At 42.9% G+C, this 19064-nt stretch overlaps 1 protein-coding gene across 6 annotated transcripts in view; it reads right to left on the bottom strand.

The window, feature by feature from the left end:
• Positions 1-19064, bottom strand: part of MAST4 (microtubule associated serine/threonine kinase family member 4) — a 505205-nt gene that overhangs the window by 21638 nt on the left and 464503 nt on the right. For all 6 annotated transcript variants that reach the window (XM_036408807.2, XM_045571483.1, XM_045571484.1 and 3 more), the window contains 9 exons: positions 18620-18828; positions 16778-16916; positions 15287-15419; positions 14265-14430; positions 12110-12211; positions 5982-6104; positions 5680-5792; positions 3491-3618; positions 2663-2898 (listed from right to left, as the gene is read on the bottom strand). In XM_036408807.2, coding sequence (XP_036264700.1) covers positions 2663-2898; positions 3491-3618; positions 5680-5792; positions 5982-6104; positions 12110-12211; positions 14265-14430; positions 15287-15419; positions 16778-16916; positions 18620-18828 — 1349 coding nt within the window. The remainder of the gene's footprint in view (positions 1-2662; positions 2899-3490; positions 3619-5679; positions 5793-5981; positions 6105-12109; positions 12212-14264; positions 14431-15286; positions 15420-16777; positions 16917-18619; positions 18829-19064) is intronic.

Here is a 19064-nt window from a genome sequence, read left to right as displayed (position 1 = left end):
GAACCGGTGTGAGCTGTCCTTCCCTAAAGGCCAGAGTGTGAACAGTGTTCCCTCGACCCTCTCTCCCCTCGCCTTGCTGTCGTATTTCCCAGCACGGCACCACTCACGTGCTTCCACTCTGCCAACAGCGGATAATGTCACCTTAATGTTCTAGAAATGTCAAGGGTTCTTTCTTCTTGATGGTGGAGCAATATGAAAATCAACAAATTTAATTTTCCTGCAGTCACGGCTTTCAGGTTCCCTAATTACCCTTGGCTACGAGCAAATCAGCTCATCTCTCTATTCTGTGCAGCCCCCAAGGTCTTTGATTATTTTTAGTGAGTGTCTGGGGGAGCCAGAGAGAAAGGTGGTTTGAATCTATTAATCAAAAGGCATGGCAGGACCTAGGCAGATTTTTTTTTTTTTAATTATGAAAGTCATCTATCAAATGCTTAGACACCATTCCCCTCCCTTTACCTCCTACCTTTCTGATAGTGAGGAGGCTGAAGAGACTAAGAGATCATCAGCAATTCACCATATTAAGAATACATTTTAAATGGCGGTAAATATACTCTATTCCGAGGAAGAAAATAAACTTAGAAATAAATGCAGACCTTAGTAACTGAAAATATAAAATACTGAGTTGATTACCAAGATGAACTAAAAATGGTCAGGGATCCTAGATTACTATGTTGTTTCTACACTACAAATATACTGCTAATCTCTTGGCTTTATAGGATTTGGACAAGTGGAATTATCCTAATGCCGTGGTCGACAAGCTGTGGCTCGAGAGCCACATGCGGCTCTTTGGCCCCTTGAGTGTGGCTCTTCCACAAAATACCACAGCCTAGACAAGTCTATTTTGAAGAAGTGGTGTTAGAAGAAGTTTAATTTTTTTTTAAATATATTTTATTGATTTTTTACAGAGAGGAAGGGAGAGAGATAGAGAGCTAGAAACGTTGATGAGAGAGAAACATCAACCAGCTGCCTCTTGCACACCCCCTACCGGGGATGTGCCCGCAACCAACGTACATGCCCCTGACCGGAATCGAACCTGGGACCTTTCAGTCCGCAGACCAAAGCTCTACCACTGAGCCAAACCGGTTTTGGCAGAAGAAGTTTAATTTTTAAAAAATTGGCTCTCAAAAGAAATTTCAATGGTTGTATTGTTGATATTTGGTTCTGTTGACTAATGAGTTTGCCGACCACTGTCCTAATGGAAAGAGAACTAAGGTGTCTAGGGGAAAGAAAAACCCCACCTTAGTTTCCCCCATGATAAACTATAAGTAGATATGAAGCTCCTCTATAGAACCAAACTTTTTTTTTTCTTACTTACTTATTGAATTTATTGGAGTAACATTGATTAATAAAATAATACAGGTATCAGGTGTACAATTCTATAATACATCATCTGTACATTGTATTGTGTTTTCCACCCCAAGTCAAGTCTCCTTCCTAGAACCAAACTTTTTAATGAGGCTCAAATAAACCCACCCAAAAAAGTTTGTTTTCTTAAAAACAATTTTCTAAAATTTACACTGAATATTTAGTTGGTTTAAAAAAAATGTTCATGAAAAATCTTGGAATCATTTATGATTAGCAACATAACATTTTGAATATAGCTGAATGAAAACATTTATGACAGCAACCCTAAGCCACATCCATGTTTTTTGTTTTTTGGTTTTTTTTTAAAGAATAAATGCACATTGCTCTGTAGAAGGATATACCATGCATAAAATTTTTATAAACCAAATAATATTTAAATTCACCTTCAGGGCTTGCTCTCAGAGAGGTGAACGTTTGATTATCTAATGAGGACGCCTCCGTTTTTGAGGGCCAGCAAGTATCTATGCTACAGTGAACATCAAAAACACATAGGAGGACGCCATTCCTATGGCCAGGGAGCTCACTTCACACAAAGGCAACGTGATCAAGTGCTTCCAAGGACAAGGCCACGCCTCTGGGCTGCCTCCCGAACAGCCCAAGTTGCCTCCGGAGTTCCTTATTCCAGTCACCCGGTTGGGAAGGCAACTTCTGCCTGCACTGGGGCTGCTTCCTCTGCGCATAAAGCACCAATCTGGTCAGTATTCCTGACTCCCCTGCTCCCTGGGGCCCAGGCGCAGGAAAGTCATCCTGTATCTCCCAGCTGTAGGCGCCCTGCTGTGCTGGCTCAGAGACTAGTGCAGAGAGCTAAGCACTGGGTCTGGCCGCTTCATAAAAACCACTGCCATCTCATCTACCTATTTCAACTCAAGGGGGAAAACTGGCTTCTGCTCTACTGCCTTACAGGTGATTTAGGGCATCTTTTATGGTAGCTCTGACCATTTGACTATCTGATATTGTCCCTTACTCCTAACCGTGAGTTAGATGCAATTCCCCAAGACATGCCTTTGCACCAACACCAGAAAACATGCTCTCCTGGTAGGTCCTGACCATCACCACAGGATCCCATGGACCGAGCTGTGGAAGCTGAAACGGGCTCTGAGGTGAAGCTGAAACAAGAATGGTTTGCTGCACGGCCATGCACTCAGAAAGATCTGACACATCTTAGTTCTTAGAGTTAATCCCCCAAACCCAAGAAATTAGAGTCTAATAGCATGAAACAGCATCACCCCCACCTGGCTAGGCCAGCCCCAGGATGAGGGGGTGATGTTTGGGTGGCAGGCCCCACCCCAGGGCTTACCTGACAGGGTGGAGCTGCTGATGGTGCTGGCTGGGGTGGTGACCTCAGGCTCCTCCTGAGCGCACTCGGCAGGAGGAAGGGCTGGCTTCTCCGGCTCCTCGTGGAGGTCGCCGGGGCAGGGAGCAGCCGCATCGGGCTCTGCCTCGGCTGAAACAGCCAGTTTGGGAAGCAGGCCAGAACTGAGCTTGTGTCTGTTGCTTTCTGTGTCTGAGGAGTTGGATGTGGATAACTGTTGCCTTAATTGAAAACAAAAACAGAGTCATGAGTACGTACATACCCAGACACTGTTCAAGGTGAGTGTGTAAGAAAACAGGTAGTACGTATGGAAGTTAGAGAAGTCTAATGAAGACATGTCCAGTGCAGTGGTTCTCAAACGGTGGCATCCAGGCCTGCAGCATGGACATCACCTAGGAATGGGCCAGAGACTCACCCTCTCAGGTCCCCCATCCTTTTCCCTCCCCACCAGGGTCTAGGGCCATGGTCGGCAAACTGCGGCTCGAGAGCTACATGCAGCTCTTTGGCCCCTTGAGTATGGCTCTTCCACAAAATACCATGGCCTCAGCGAGTCTATTTTGAAGAAGTGGCTTTATAAGAAGTTTAAGTTTAAAAAATGTGGCTTTCAAACGAAATTTCAATGGTTGTACTGTTGATATTTGGCTCTGTTGACTAATGAGTTTGCCGACCACTGGTCTAGGAGATCAGACACTGAGGACGGGCCCAGCATCCTGTGTTCTCACAGGCCTCCCGGTGACTCAGATGCACACTCAGATTTAAGAACCACAGCTCTAGTAGCTGCTGCTTGTATTTCTTAACAGGCATTTCACATACATTTCCGAATATTCCGAACTCCAGCTTAACGTTTCCGTGGATGGCAACGTGTTGCTTTTGGTTTTGTCCCCGGGGTCTTCCTTCTCTTCGCCTGCATTCTGAGTTATTCGGTCTATGCTGCTGAAAACCTGGAGGGTAAAGAGTCAGTGCTTATTAATATCTTCTTGAGTTTGTCAGAAAAAATACCCAAATCTCAGGAGCAAACCCTGAGAACATGACTAAAGCATGAACTGGGACTGTGTCCAGGAGGTACTTTCCAGTGCTGCTTACTGGGTCCTGAGATGAATGGTCAACGTGTAACTTTTTTTTTCTCTTTTGGAGTGGAGAGCTATGAATGCATCAATCTCTCACCATACCCGGAATGAACTTTGTAGCTGCAAACAGAGTCCATAGATGCATTGGGGTTTCTAGGCCTGGCAATCGATGCACACCTTAGATTACTTTTTAACCATGAAGTCAATTGGAAAAAAAGAGAACCAGAGAAAAAGATTTAATGGCCACCAGTTAGGGCTGGGAAGAAGAAAAATGAATTAGAATTGAGTGCGAAGAGAAGGATAAATGACTTGTTTCAGATGCGTGTGGGGTGGGGGGATTCAGTCCATATTTGGTTGCGAGTCAGGGATATTTGTTTGGCTTATAAATGACATGCACAGTCAGGCAGCTTCCTATGTTGGTGCTGGGATTTCTGAAGGAGATCAGAGCTGAGGCAAACTGGAGACCTCTGCTGACCCACGGGGAAGATGGAAGACAACCATGGAAGCTGGGAGCCCAGCCCAGGAGGCACTGCCTACAGCCCAGCTCAGCCTTTTGCCACTCTCCTGGGAAGGGCTCTTACATCATCTTCGTTTACTGGGGTCAGGAGGAGAGTGGCTAAGAACAGGAAGGGGACAACGGGAAGGAAGCAGAGTGGAGGTGCTGGCTTTGATGGGCAGAGGACAGGTGCTGGGAAAAGTCAGCACTCAGTGATGTCAACGCTCGGGTCCTGGCTCTGGGCACACCTGCCACCATGCCCTCCAGGGAGATCCCCGCCTGCTTTCTATAAATAGGAGGGCTGTGCTGGCCCCTTTGACGGTGCAGTCTTGGTAGTCACTTAGGAAAAGGTACGGAACACTAAAATCACTAAATGCTACAGAAGAGCTAAACAGCATTCATGCAAAATGCCAATGCCATGGCAAAGGCACAGCTCTCGGAAACAGCAAAGGGCGGCAGGTGCCTTCTAGGTCCTTGTCCATCTTCCCAGGGCCCTGCTGCCCTGTCTCGGAAATACCAGGTTTCTTTGTTTTGATTGCTTGTTTTAATCTTACCACTATCAGGAAAAAAAAAAAAGGCAGCGTCTTTCTCAAACACCAATTTTATCATCTTTGATCATTTCCAAAATTCTAGCTTAACTTTTTAAAAATATATATATTTTATTGATTTTTTACAGAGAGAAAGAGAGAGGGATAGAGAGTTAGAAACATCAATGAGAGAGAATCATCGATCAGCTGCCTCTTGCACACCCCCTACTGGGGATGCGCCCGCAACCAAGGTACATGCCCTTGATTGGAATCGAACCTGGCACCTTTCAGTCTGTAGGCCAACGCTCTATCCACTGAGTCAAACTGGTTTCGGCTAGCTTAACTTTTAACTGTCACTTTAATATAACTTACATTTTCTATTACTGGTTACCAGACTTTCTTATTCCACAATCAACCACCCCCAAGGGTCTTAGCTTATGTCAAGGACTAAGCCTTCTCCTTTGAATTTTAATCCATACAACTCAAAGCAGAAGGCTCTGCATACACTGAGCCCAACATTCTTCATTACAACATGCAATAAATGGGTGGGTGCCTCCACAGCCTGGCACCGAGCCACACTGGGGCACGCAAGGCGAAGTCAGCATACACATAGCTCCACTGCACTCCACTGATGACTATGAGTGGCAAGTCTGTGCCTCCAAGAAAAAAGGTATAATTTTGTGGAGAATGAAGCTAAGAAATATCCTCCTGAGGGGCAGGGACTCTGGATTATCAAGATGGTGGGGTCACTTTTGCTAAACAAAAAGGAATTTTAAGTACAGGAGACCCCAATCTCCAAAATACTGTGGGTGGTTTTGACAACTGTGCCCAGCTGTTTAGGGGCACCACTCATCTGGCCAGTGGCAGCGTCCCTCAGAGAGAGCTTGGGTATTTGTGCCAGAGTTCACTTACCTTTGAGAACCTATGCGAGCAGGAGGAAAACTGCCTTATTTCCACGTTGAAGTCTTCATCATTGGTGTCGTCTTCTTCCTCCGTCTCCATGTGGTGATACTTCTCTGACCGAGCTGCAAGAAACGTTTGGGAACAGTTCCCGTTATTCATGATTTCAGCTTTCAATGTCGGTATTTTAATGATTCGCTTCTGTACCAGAGCAACCTTATGTGTAAGAACTCATGGGTTCTAGACTGGAAGGTCCTATGACAAGTAGAGATAATTTCCTGCAATGTTTTATGTCAGGTAAATGTTTTACGTACTGTCAAAATAACTCGTGTCATCTTCGGATTCCAGCTGGGGAATAAATTCCGCCTTCTGTCTCAGCAAACTGTTCCAGTCTAAGGATCGGAAGAAGCGATGCTGTTTGACCTCATACGCACCACCTGGGGTGGGGAGACGGGGGCAAGCACAGAAGCAAAAGGGTTAAACTCTCATCCAAGTAAAGGGAAACATGTGTTTTAACACTCCCTCCTTTCCCCACCCCACCCACTATGCCTCAAAACCAACAGAGAATGAACAATGTCATGGAAATCTTACTTTCTCATTGTTCAACCAAAACACCTCCAAATTCCCCCCACACTTTATCAGCAGATTTGGTGTTGCTAAAAGCAGCTGCCCTGGCATGGTTCTTCATTGTTAACTTTTTCCAGGGCTTCTTCCATTTTTCAAAGGTTAATGATGTGGCCACTTAAAATCACATTAAGCTGAACCCGGGGAAATGGACGCACGTTGGCCCCAAGCACACTTGCTCATTACAAAGCCACAGAAATTCTAACAAGGCACGGAATGTGTTCACAGCAATATTTCCCCTGGAGGCTGGGTTAATAAAGATGAATTTCCCCCTAAATAGTATATAATGGTTACCATTCAATTTTATTGGATTGCTCATTAACATAGGTAGGAATTAGATTCTGTGGATTATGGGTTCTTAACTAAGAAACAGGAAGATACGTAGGTTTATAGTGCAGTGAATGAAAATCTATCACTATTCCTAAGTTTTAGGCTTCTTTTTTGCCAACTCAGCATGATAATACTATTCAGTGAAATAATGTTTTTGATTCAGTTCATAATTTCAAAGGGTGATTTTGAAGGGCAGGTCCCATCAAAATATCACGCTATGCCCATGTGAAGGAAGAGAAGGTGCACATGCTATAAAGTCAGAGTACAAGAACAAGGCCGCTGGCTGCCACAAACACATACACTGTTTGGTGGTAAGGGACAGAAGGCAGCATGGACCCTGAAAAACCACCTGGAAGACAGAGATTCTCCCAAGACTGAAACCAGGGTCTGGCCAGCCGCCCTGCCAGGAGATGCCCCTCTGGGTAAATGCTTCGCTGATGTATGTGTCGCCCATGCTTCTCCTTCTGTCCTCAAGGGGCCACAGGAGGAGCAGAATGAGGAACGCAAGGTGGATGAACAATGGGTGTGGGTCTGGGAATGGGGGAGCTGTCTGCATGGTTCCAGTGGGGCTCTGTCCCCAGCAGGCCCCTCCAGGCCGCAGTGCAGGTCAGACCTCTAAACCCAGCCAGGGAAGCTAGTCTTTTGCGAACCATGGAATAGAGAGAAAAAAGCAGAGGAGGGGGAATCACCCCCAGAAGGGGAAATGGGTTCTTCTTTACAAAGTATTTGATTAGAATTTTCATCCAGGCCGCAGGTGGGCCTTCCCCATGCTCACAGCACAACACTGAAGTCGGATGCTGATGAAAACAGCATCGCCGGAGGGCTGACAAGCACTGCACCGGAGACCAGAGGCACTGCACCTCCTTTAAACCGTCACTGAAAGTAACGCCCACAGGAGGCACCATCCACTCCGTTTGTGGGTAGGGAAACTAAGAATAAGTGAAAGGCATCCTAGACCACGATCCCCTGAGAGTAAGCGTTAGAGGGCTGGATGAGGTCTGACTAAAAACACCCACGTCCACCTTCTGTGCCATATGCCATAGGTCATACAAGGGGGAGGTGTGTTTTAGTTCAGATCCTGCCATGCTCTCTTTCTTGTCTTGCTTTGCAGATGGATTCACAACTGCCAATCCTGGAGAACGAAGCCGAAGAGCCTCTTCCTGGGGCTGCTGTCACAGTCCCACTCCAGTCCTCCATGCACCCGGCTCTGATCACTGTCCGGAACGCAGCTGTCAGCGTCATTTTCTTTCAGTGCTCTCATCTTGGAGAAGTTAAAGGGTTTAAATATCTATATATCTATCTATCCAACTTCCTCACTGTGTCAAGGACAACCTCCTCGTTGTTGGTCCACAGAATCAAGCCCTACTTTGTGGTCACCACACCTCCCACTACAATGACCATCATTCAGCTGCTCTCATATGGCCACACCAAGTGGCAGCTCCGATTTACCCAAACAGCACAGCTCCCTGAGCCAAGGGCTCAAAGGGCACTTCTGAACCACGTCCAGAGTGTCTGCTTTTCACTCCCCTGCCTGCCACCCTTTGGAGCACAAGCTGGTGAGAGTATAAGACAAACGGGTCTTCCCCGATGAGTCAGCCAATTGCTGACTCAGCTCACACTTCTCACCCTCTGGCCTTTGTGCCCCAAGAGAAGGTTGCTATCCGTGGGTCTTGTTTCTCATGAACGTTTGGAGAGATGGGGAACAAAACAATGAAAAGAACACACTCAGGGGAAAGGAGGATTATCTCTCAGCTAAACTGTTGGCACAATAAGGGTGATGGCATTATGAGCCAAATGCAAATCATCAGACACGGGACTCATGCAAATGACGCTCTCCTAAGAATTCACCGGGTAGAGAAGTGAAACCGATCATTTCTTGAGCTCCTATTATGTACTAGGTTAATGTACTAGATACCTTCGCCAACACGTTTGCATTTAGTCCTCACAAAACCCCGTGAGGTGTATAACGTGCCCCTTTTATAGATTAGAAAACTGAGATTTCGGGCAATGAAGAAACTACCCCAGACCTCTAGTACATGGTGGGGGGGCCATGGTTCATGGGTAGAAGTCAGTCACATCTGAGCAGCTCTAAAATCCAATGAGCCAGGCTGTCTCTCAACACTCAACACTCTATAAGTTCAAAAGTCCAGTTCAGTTCAAGTTCCCGAATTGCACGTTATGCCTTGGCACTAATGTTCTCCCTTGAGTGTTTCTCTTCTTTCATGCAAGTTTCTTAAACATCCATTATGTTCTTCGCACTGCTTTTCTCAGCCTCTCTAGTCTCCTGGGCAAATGTGCATTTACACATTTTCACGGTGCATTATTTTTCCCGCTAAATATGCATTAAATCCAAAATGCTGTCACTGGAAGCAGCATGGCAGGCCCGAGGGACTCTTAGCCTCTCCCTCCGAGCCCTGCTGGAAGCACTTCTTGACCATGCTGAGAACTTGGTCAGGGGCTTTCAAATGTCTCCTTTGAGCTTGTGCTAGGAGATTTGTTTTCCAAACTGTCAAAACGAATAGACAGAAAGTAGCAGTCAAGAAGAAAATGTGCAGAGAGAGAACTTGCAGCATGTGATATACAAACATGGATGTGCTGACCATCACCATAGCCCTGTCTCGCTAAATCAAGGGCAACCAAGAACCCAAGTATGCTTAGAGGGAAATGGGCAAACTATTACTGGGGAAAACTCCAACTGACGTGAACACTGAAAGGGACTCTTCAGAGAGGGTGGGCTGATTCTAATATAATTTTAGTTACGTAGGACAACAGTTCTCTGGGACACTTGCTTGAGAGTAGAAATAGGTGTATGCATTGTTGCTTCTCCAATGAGTAAAAATCACTCCTCAATACCCTGTCCCACACGAAGCCCTGACACCAGTTCTTTGACAGCTACTCTTATCTTTTGAACCAGAAAGCACATCTGTCTACAGGTCGCACATGGAAATAAGTTTTCTAGTCACTTCAGAGAAGAGGAAAACCAGACAGAGAGAAGGTAAAAGACGTTGTTCACAGAGTTCAATCAGCTCAAAGTTTGGGGAGAGGGGCCATCATTTCTTTATCCCATGTGTCCTAAGGGGAAAGCATGAGATGACACACACAGAAAATGGAAACAACATGCCAGCAGTGGCAATGTCCTCGAGGTTCTATTATGGTTCTCACAATAATCTGGGGAGGTGTTACTATATGCTTCATTTTATAGGTGAGAATATGAGGCACAGAAAGGGGACCAAATGGCCACGGTCACACAGCTGAGGTTTAGAATTATTTATTGATGGATTGGTGTGTGCTTCTTTTGTTTTTGTTTTTTTAAAGAAAGAGAGAAACATTGATTTGTTGTTCGCCTTGTTTATGCACTTATTGGTTGATTCTTGTATGCACCCTGACTGAGAACTGAACCCAAAAGCTTGGCGTGTCAGGATTGATGCTCTAACCAACTGACTACCTGACCAGGACCATAGCTGAGATTTAAACTCAATCTGTCTCCAGCCTTTGTGCCCTTACCTTCATTGATGCTACCCTTCCTAGTTTAAGGTTCACTCATCCACTGAAAAAGGCAAAGTGAAATAAGCCAGGCAGTGAAAGAAAAATACCACATGTCTCACTCATTTATGGATAATGAACATTATAACCCATTGGAAAAAAAGATAGATACAGAGACAGAGAAGCATCGAAAAGACTGTCAAATTACAGCAGGAAGGCTGGGGAGTATTGGGAAGTGGTGGTAAGAGTCCAACCGAAGGACTTGTATGCATGCATATAAGCACAACCAATGGACACAAGACACGGGGGGGGGGGGGGGGGGGGGGGGAGGAAGCTGAGAGAAGATCAATGGGGGAAAAAACAGAGACATATGTATTACTATTTGTAATACTTTAAACAAAATTAAATTAAAAAGAAAAAGGCAAAGGGGCCCAGCCGATATGGCTCAGTGGGTGAGCATCGGCTCATGAACCAGGAGGTCATGTTCAATTCCCAATCAGGGCTTATGCTAGAGTTGTAGGCTCGATCCTCAGAAGGGGGCGTGCAGCAGGCAGCCGACTGATGATTCTATCTTTCTATCCCTCTCTCTTCCTCTCTCTCTAAGAATCAATATATATATATTAATATATATATATTTATTTATTTTATTTATTTATTTATTTATTTTTAAGAAAAAAAGCAAAGGAGCACATGGGATTACAGTGAGAGACTCAACTCAAAATGGTTTTCCCAATTGAGCCCTGATTTTAAATTCTGATTCTCTAACTCAGAGTCTGTAAGATTTTTCTGTAAAGAGCCAAATAGGAAATATTTTAGGCTTTATGGGCCATCTAGTCTGTCATGACTACTCAACTTTGCCACGACAGCATGAAGGCAGCCACAAACAATGTGAATGAATGGCATCGCTGTGTTTCAATAAATCTTTATTTACAAATAAAGATTTGGCTCATGAGTTTTAATGAATCATCATAAACTCTGGCGGTATAGCTTTAATTACTTCAGCAAGAACAGAACTCTCCAACTAGAAAAGCTATGGGCAAATGTGGGGAACAATGTGAGATAAATATTTGGAGCTGTTGCAAAATTATTTTTGTCCTGAAAAAAAGGAGGGAGAGACTCATTTCTTCCATGTTTTCTTATATTCCTATTAAAATGCAGTAGAATGAAACAGCTCAGTAAACAACCCATCAAGCCAATTTTTACTGCTGGAAATCGTGGCTACTGTCTACTGTGTGTGTGTATGTGTTGTATGTGTTTATATTCAATATTTAGTCTCATCTATAAAAATCTGCATAGTGAGGTGGGCTGGGACTCTATCTTGGGATCTCTAAGTCTGTCTATTCAGAATATAAGAAAGAAAAGGAAAAGAGGAAGCAGAAATAAAAAACTGGTAGCACAACTGTCAGGAAAAATAATCAGCAACTAACAAATCTATTATCGCCTTAACCCTGAAAGTCCACAGTTTTCTATCCCCTTTCTTTGTCCTTGGCACTCATCACCACGATGCCACTGTGTGGTCCAACCCCATGCACTCGTTTCCAGTGATCAGTTCAAAGCCTGTAGATGATAACACGCTGGGTCGAATCCTTCTGGGAATACAATTTTTTTTTTTAACTCCAAACAAAAAAGATGGACCATCTCTAATCCTCTGTTTTGAATTATTTAAGATCCATGCTTTTCAGGCTGAAGGGTGACATGGACTTTGAGGTTTTTCTTCCAAAGAAATTTTATTAATTGAAACAAAGTAAGAATAACTTCTGCTTTGCAACAACAACAAAGACAAAGAAGCACCATCACCCCATGCTCCTAGTGTATGTACTGCTCTGAGTCAGGGAAAAAATCCAGAATACTATTGTTATAATGTGTTGTGGTCATGTTCTACATCAACTAACAGATGTTTCCTATGCAAAAAAAAAAAAAAAGAGGGACAAGCACAAACCTCTGAGTGTTGCACACAGACATTATCTCTTGCGTATTAGTCAAATTAAAGCACATGTGCTCTAACCTGTTCCCAGTCTCTCCAGGGGGTTCTGCCTGAGCAGCAAGGTGATCAGATCTTGGGCATCTGGCGGCGGCGCCTCATCCTTCTCAGGCCAGTTGATCTCATCTAGGAGGAAGAGAAGTCGTTTACAACTTGATTGCTCAAATGGTGGTCCATGTCCCAGCACATGGATGTCCACTGGGAGACTGTTAGAAAGGCAGGCTTTCAGGCCCCACCCCAGACCCATGGAATCAGAGAGAGCATGTTAACAGGCTCTCTGGTTGATTCCTAGGCTCAGGCAAGTTTTAGAAGCATGTTTCACAAGACATGAAGAGCACAGCTTTCAGCAAGGCAGGGAGATGCTACTCAATAAGCGGTATCTTGGCTGAGCAATGTCCCATGCACGGAAAGGTCAATGGTTCGATTCCCAATCAGGGCACATGCCCAGGTTGTGGGTTCAATCCCTGGTAGGGGTACATACGGGAGGCAACCAATTGATTTGCCAAAAAAAAAAACATGAATATGCATCTGAGCCATAAGGCATTCTCTCTCCCCCACTCCCTTCCTCTCTCTAAAATTAATAAAAACATTAAAAAAATAAGTGGTATCTTTCCTTCACCTTTTGATTCATATTTCTTTGGTGAAATTGGTTCACAATAAATTTCTCTTTCTAGTTATGACAAGGATGTCATAGAGTGGCAACTCTAAACACTTGCACCCATTTAGGGATGATCTAAGTAAGGTTTTCTCTCCTACTATCCTCAGCCATAGAGTTCTGCAACTCCAAGAAACAAAAAGTAATTTCATAAATACAACTATTTCCAGAGACAAAGGAAAGGTCCAAATCCTAATGTCAATAGGAGAAAAACAAGTTCAAAGTAATCATAGTAGTGGAAGTATTTAAAATCTGTCATAAATATTAGACTATGTTCTACATTTCTAAAGGCGTTTGCCTAGAGATAGGTATGTATGCATGTGTGTATGGAAATGCAATAAAAACATGAGTTATTTCTGTGTGTCCCTGCCTCTAGCTTCCTCTGCCGCAGTTTAAATCTGATTTGGAAAAAAAAAAAAAAAAAACCATGAATATGCATCTGAGCCGTAAGGCATGGAGAACAAAGCCAGCATTTGCTGCTTGTGTTAATTAAACAGTTGATTCCTCTTGCCATTCAGGCCTTGGAATGTCAGAAAACAGCCTAGTTATAAATCCATAAACAGCTCAGATATTGCATAAAAGGGTTATTCACTGCAGGCGACTCACAAATCTACTTTGTTAAAGTTTACAAATATGCCTGACTTGCAAAGTCAATGACAGAAAATAATGCTGTGGTTAAAGGGCTCCAAAATTAATTTCCTCCCGTTCCCATGGCTAGATCCCATAAATGCAATCCAGAATGGACCAGAGGTAAGTGATGGGGATACCAGTAATGACTGACAAACTTTCAGAAAAGAGGCCTTTTTGGTCTATGGTTAGAGAAAATTTATAAACACAGCAGGTAGGGTAGTAATAGAGCCTATTTAATTATCATTTAGTTTTGCCAGGAGCCACATAATAATAGTTAGGGTCAGCTTGCAGGTTAAGATCTAAAGGTTATTGAATTTTAAATGAAAGATGAACAGCTGTTGCAGAAATAACATTACGCCATAATAACTACCAATGAAATCATTAACAATCTGCGGATTAAATTTGCCTCCTTCCCATTCTCATTATTTGTTATTTGGTAGACATTTGTTTTAGGATTTATTACATTTTTGTTAATTTCTTTGTTGTGCCTTTAGCCATTTTTTCCCATTTATGTAAGTGTTACCCACATTAACCTTCTCTTCCCGGGTGCAACTTTGCTACAATGGAAAGGAAGACCGGACAGCAATGAGCTCATTTGCAAGTCCCACACCAATTTCTTTTGCAGAAAAAGCACCATAAACATCAGTTACATTGCCAGTACATTTCCAAATTCCATGTTAACAAAACTTCCTCAGATCCATTTTCAACCCAAATTGCTCTCTCGATATTGTGAAAGCCAGTTATGTGCGATGATGAGTGAGTTCTCTTAATCTGTTGGCTAAATTGTTTGACAAAGGTTAACATTTTAGTAGTCAATTCAGTGATACTTCATAAAATTACATTCAATAGCTGCTTCCCAACAGGGGCTTCAAGATAACTCCTGATGATATTTACCACTGATGACTTGTCCAAATAGCTCTTCTGGAGTGTCCCCAAAGAATGGCACGCATCCAACCAGAAATTCATAGAGGATAATGCCCATGGCCCACCAGTCCACAGGCTTCCCATAGCCCTGCCTCAGAATCACTTCTGGGGCAATGTATTCAGGTGTGCCGCAGACCTAAAAGATGATTGCAATATTAGAATAATTGGGAATATTGGATGTAAATTAAAATGAGCAGCAGGGCCAAACATCAATTATTTTGCCCCGAGTGCACCTGCTCAACCACATGGAACCACATGGACAAAGAACGTAAAAACAGCACTGATAAGTTGGCATCCCTAATACCAAGGGCAGTAATTCCTGTAAATAAAGGGATGGTTTACAATTCTATTCTAATGTCAAACTATCTGTAACGTGCCATTTCAAACGAATCGCTTGACCCTGTTTGGTGGCTTTACCTATTTTACAATATTAAACACATCTATAATCCTTAAGTGTAAAATTTTGTCTTTTTGTATCTGTCAATCTCAGAGATAGTTTTAGCATTTGCGTGGCCCAAATATATTCACATCCTGGTTACTTTATAAAAGCGTGACAGTTGAGATGTGTTTACCGTAAGTAACTTTACAATGAACAGATTGTGGGCACATGGTAATGAGGCATGCTTAAAGGGAAATGGGCCATGGCTCGGATTTTAGCACCCGTGATTGCACGATGCATCATGAGCTTCACGAGTACTCTACTGAGACTCCTGAATTCCTCACAAAAACAGCTCTCCATTTGTCTCTCTCACACTCCTACTTGTGTGCAATTAGGCCGTTCATCTTGCTAATAGACCATAATGTTGGGGGAGGGATGCGGAGGAATGGACAGTTCAAAGAGGCCCACGGAGAAAAATGGAGGCAATTTGCACTTTATTAAATGTAAGGCCTATACAGACATCTAAACCCTCAGCACTGATGCTGATTCCGAAATTCACTGGCAATATCGCACTCTGTGTTTCTCTGTAGACCCGAACAGCATGCAAGCTTACCTGTTTGTCTAGGAACTCGCGAGCATCCTTCTCAATATGACCCTCATAAAGATTGGTAGTCATGCTCATCAGTCCCACCTTGGATAATCCAAAATCTGTCAGCTTGATGTGCCCCATGGAGGTGACCAACAAACTACGAAGCAGAGAGACATACATCACAACACTCACTTTGCAGCTCGTTCTTTTTTTTTTTTTAACTCTCTCCCTTCTCTTGTCAACTGTAAGACTATTTGGTATATATGTGTCAACCTTATGAGAAACCCCAGCCTGGGAAGAGACAAAGTCACAGGAAGATGTCAGATATGTGCATCTGGCAGCTGAGTGGAATTCACAAGGGAAGGCCAGAGACCAGGCCCAGCTGATCTTTGCTGGAGCAGCCACGTACACTATCATCTACAACCTGAAACTCTCAGAAAATTCCAATGTGGAACTCTGACATCTACTTTTTTCAGAGTAAGAAAACAGAAGAGAAAGGGCTACAATAATATACCATGTCACACATCAGGAACTAAGATAAGCAACCCATCTGTGACTCAAATGAGACCTAAGATAAGGAGCTGGGACTGGAAAATGTAGCATTGTTTCAGATTTCAACTTCTGAGTTAAATTTACATTTCTATGCATTAGCACAAAACCTACATTTCTTATACATGCATCACATTCACATTTGACAGCTTTATGAATTTATATTTTTAAAGTTTTTCATTTTAGAGAAAAACTAAAGTGTTAATTAACATTTTATAGGAACAGAGGAGTTGGCGTAAAAAAGCTATTAAAAGCAAATATGATAAAATTCTAATAGTTGTCTTTGCTCAGTAATGCTGTGCATTACTAAAAATATATAAAGAAATTTTTTTTTTTCCACTTTCCAAGTTTTCTGGAATAAATAAACCTAAGTTAAATTTATCATTCGACTTTCTGCGCACATAAAAGCTATACATATTAACATGTAATGCATTTAGAGGCTTTTCAAATGTGAAGAAAGCATGAAACATTTAATAACTGGCATCGAGATGAATAACTAGTCATTTGGAGAAAAATGGTCTATCTATGTCTCAAGTCAGATACCATAATGAACTCTACATAGATTTTAAAATTTTACATCCAATTATGAATAAAACAGAATAGAATATCAAGCAAATCACCTTTTAGTACAAAAGGATTATGTAAGCATGATACCAAATGCAGAAACTATCCAGAAAACTAGTAGCAGCGTCTGTAGCTATTCACTAGTTTATAGACTAAAGCCTTTCAAAAAATTAACTAACCCTGATTAAAGTCATCTTTTTCTTTTGTTTCTTATAAGCTACTATTATAAACATCACAGCTTTAAAGGATTATACCATATATACTTTAAAATAACTCATTTGGACACATTATGAGAGGATTTTAAAATGTGTAAAAGAGTATTAAAAGAAAATAGTTTTATAGAACCAAGGAAATTTTTACATTGTGGTAAAAAAAAAAGATATATTTCCTCAATGCACATACTTGTCTGGTTTCAAATCCCTGTGGACTATTCCATAATTGTGCAGATATTCCAAGGCCAGGACCGTCTCAGCAAAGTACATCCGGGCCATATCCACGGGGAGAGGACCCATGTTCTTCATTAAGGTGGCACAGTCACCCCCTAGGAAACACAAGGAAGAGACTGATCAGGTATAGCCTTGGCCAGGATTGAAGAAGACCAGCCGTTTAGTCTTCGGATTTTCAAAGAAGAATGGCCTTTACCCACAGACATAGCATATCACATTCACAGGTGGAGACTGTGTGTTAAGTAACCATGCTTCTCATTAAGATGTGGTGTGGAGAAAATACAGATTTTTATTCAAGAAGCAGTACTCTGAAGAGAGCAGGTTTGGCTCCGATGTGAAGCTGAAAATTGAAAAACCGCTAGCGTAATTTTAGGAACATGGTGACAATTTAAAATATGCCCGTGAAGACCACAGATTCTGGAATCTGGCTGCCTGAGTTCAATCCTAGTCTCTGAGTGGGCAGATCTTAGAGAAACTCCTCTTGGTTCTTTTATCAGTAATATCAGGGTAGTAACAGTGTCACTCCTCCCAGGATTATTGTGAAGATTAAGTGAGACAATCTATGTAAAGATTGAAGATATTGCCAACACACATTGAACACATGATAAATGGTAGTTGTTAAAATAACCACAACAAAGGTTAATAAAGCAAAGTACTGGTATGGGAAAACACCAATGGGTAGTATTCAGACAAGCTATGTTTTGTTTTATATCTACACCGAATATCTAGTAAATCTCTTCCCTTCTTGGGTTTCAGTTCATTCATCGGCAAAAGGAAATAGTTGAACTAAAAGATATTTAAGGTTTCTTTCAGTTTTATAGTTTCGGGATTCTGTTCAAACAATTACAAGAGCTTAAATTAATGCTTTAAACATTGTTTTGGCCCTTGCTTAATAAAATTAGTTTTATTAACTGTGTATGTCAACAAGTGACTGAGAAATGAGTCACAGTGACAGCACTGGCTGGTGTGGCTCAGTTCGTTGAGCATCCTCCCATGCACCAAAGGATTGCTGGTTCGATTCCCAGGAAGGGTGCATCCCCAGATTGTGAGTTCAATCCCAGGTGGGGTACGTATGTGGTAACTGTTCCAAGTTTCTCTCTCACATCCATGTTTCCCTCACGTCAATGTTTCTCTCTCTCCTTCTCAATTTATCACTCTCTCTAAAATCAATAAAAAACATTTTTTTTACAAGGTCACAGTGACAGAAGTGATCCAAGGCTGGGCTTCTGTCAGCTCACTGGGAAGTGAGAAAAGGCGGCCTTGGAGACAGGATCCAGGGGGTTATCTGGGATGAGCTGCCACTGTCCAATCTCCCTGCTTACAAGTCTCCTGGGGCCCCTCAGTGTTCAGGAGATGCAGGCCTGTGGGGGCAGATCTGTAGGGAAAGGTGGGGGCGTGCTCCCAGGAGGGAGAATGCAGAAAGGATGTACTTTTAATTAATTCTTTAAGAGATCAATTGTAATGAATGCTGTCATGATATGTGATAAAAAGAAGAAACAATCCATCAATATATTCTAAATTTAATGACTGAGAGGAGATAATAAGAATTAAAAGCTATTAAAAAAAAGAACAACCACCTTTTCCCAAATAGCACTAAATTCCCCTTTGTTATGGTAGAGCAGGCTCTTTACAAGCAATTATCACAAGATAATGACCGAGACACAGACATCTCCTTGCCCGGCTCCGGTTCCTGGGTGGACATAGCTATGATATCACCCAAACATAGAGAGCTTCAGCCACACCAACGAGCAAGGCGTCTCGGCCCAGGGGTCATGTTCTCCGTGTCAGGCTGCCTTACCTTCCACGTACTCCATGACCATGCACAGGTGGCGCCTGGTTTCGAAGGAGCAGTACATGCTGACCACAAAGGGGTTCTCCGCGAACGTCAGGATGTCTCGCTCCACGAAGGCCTGCTGGACCTGGTTCCGGAGGAGGAGGTTCTGCTTATTGATCTTCTTCATAGCGAAGCGCTGCCGGGACTCCTTATGCCGGACGAAGTAGACTGCCCTGAAAAGGAGCGTGAGAGTTGGGGTTCACAGGAAGATGGGGTGCTTCTGAGCACAGTAACCATGTGGTCAGGTACTCTATTTCAGTCCACACGCCAGGCGGAGTTCAACTCCCACAAGCTACCCTGGCTGCTACCAACATCCGCTCCAAGCCAAGTGCCTTTGGCTGAATTGATTTTTTATTTTATTTTATTCCTTCAATAAAGATCACAGGTCATCAAATCCATCTTCACTGCT

Source organism: Pipistrellus kuhlii, unplaced genomic scaffold (genome assembly GCF_014108245.1).
Source record: "Pipistrellus kuhlii isolate mPipKuh1 unplaced genomic scaffold, mPipKuh1.p scaffold_m20_p_4, whole genome shotgun sequence".
NCBI classification, from domain to species: Eukaryota; Metazoa; Chordata; class Mammalia; order Chiroptera; family Vespertilionidae; genus Pipistrellus; species Pipistrellus kuhlii.
This window is presented reverse-complemented; position numbering and strand designations above follow the sequence as displayed.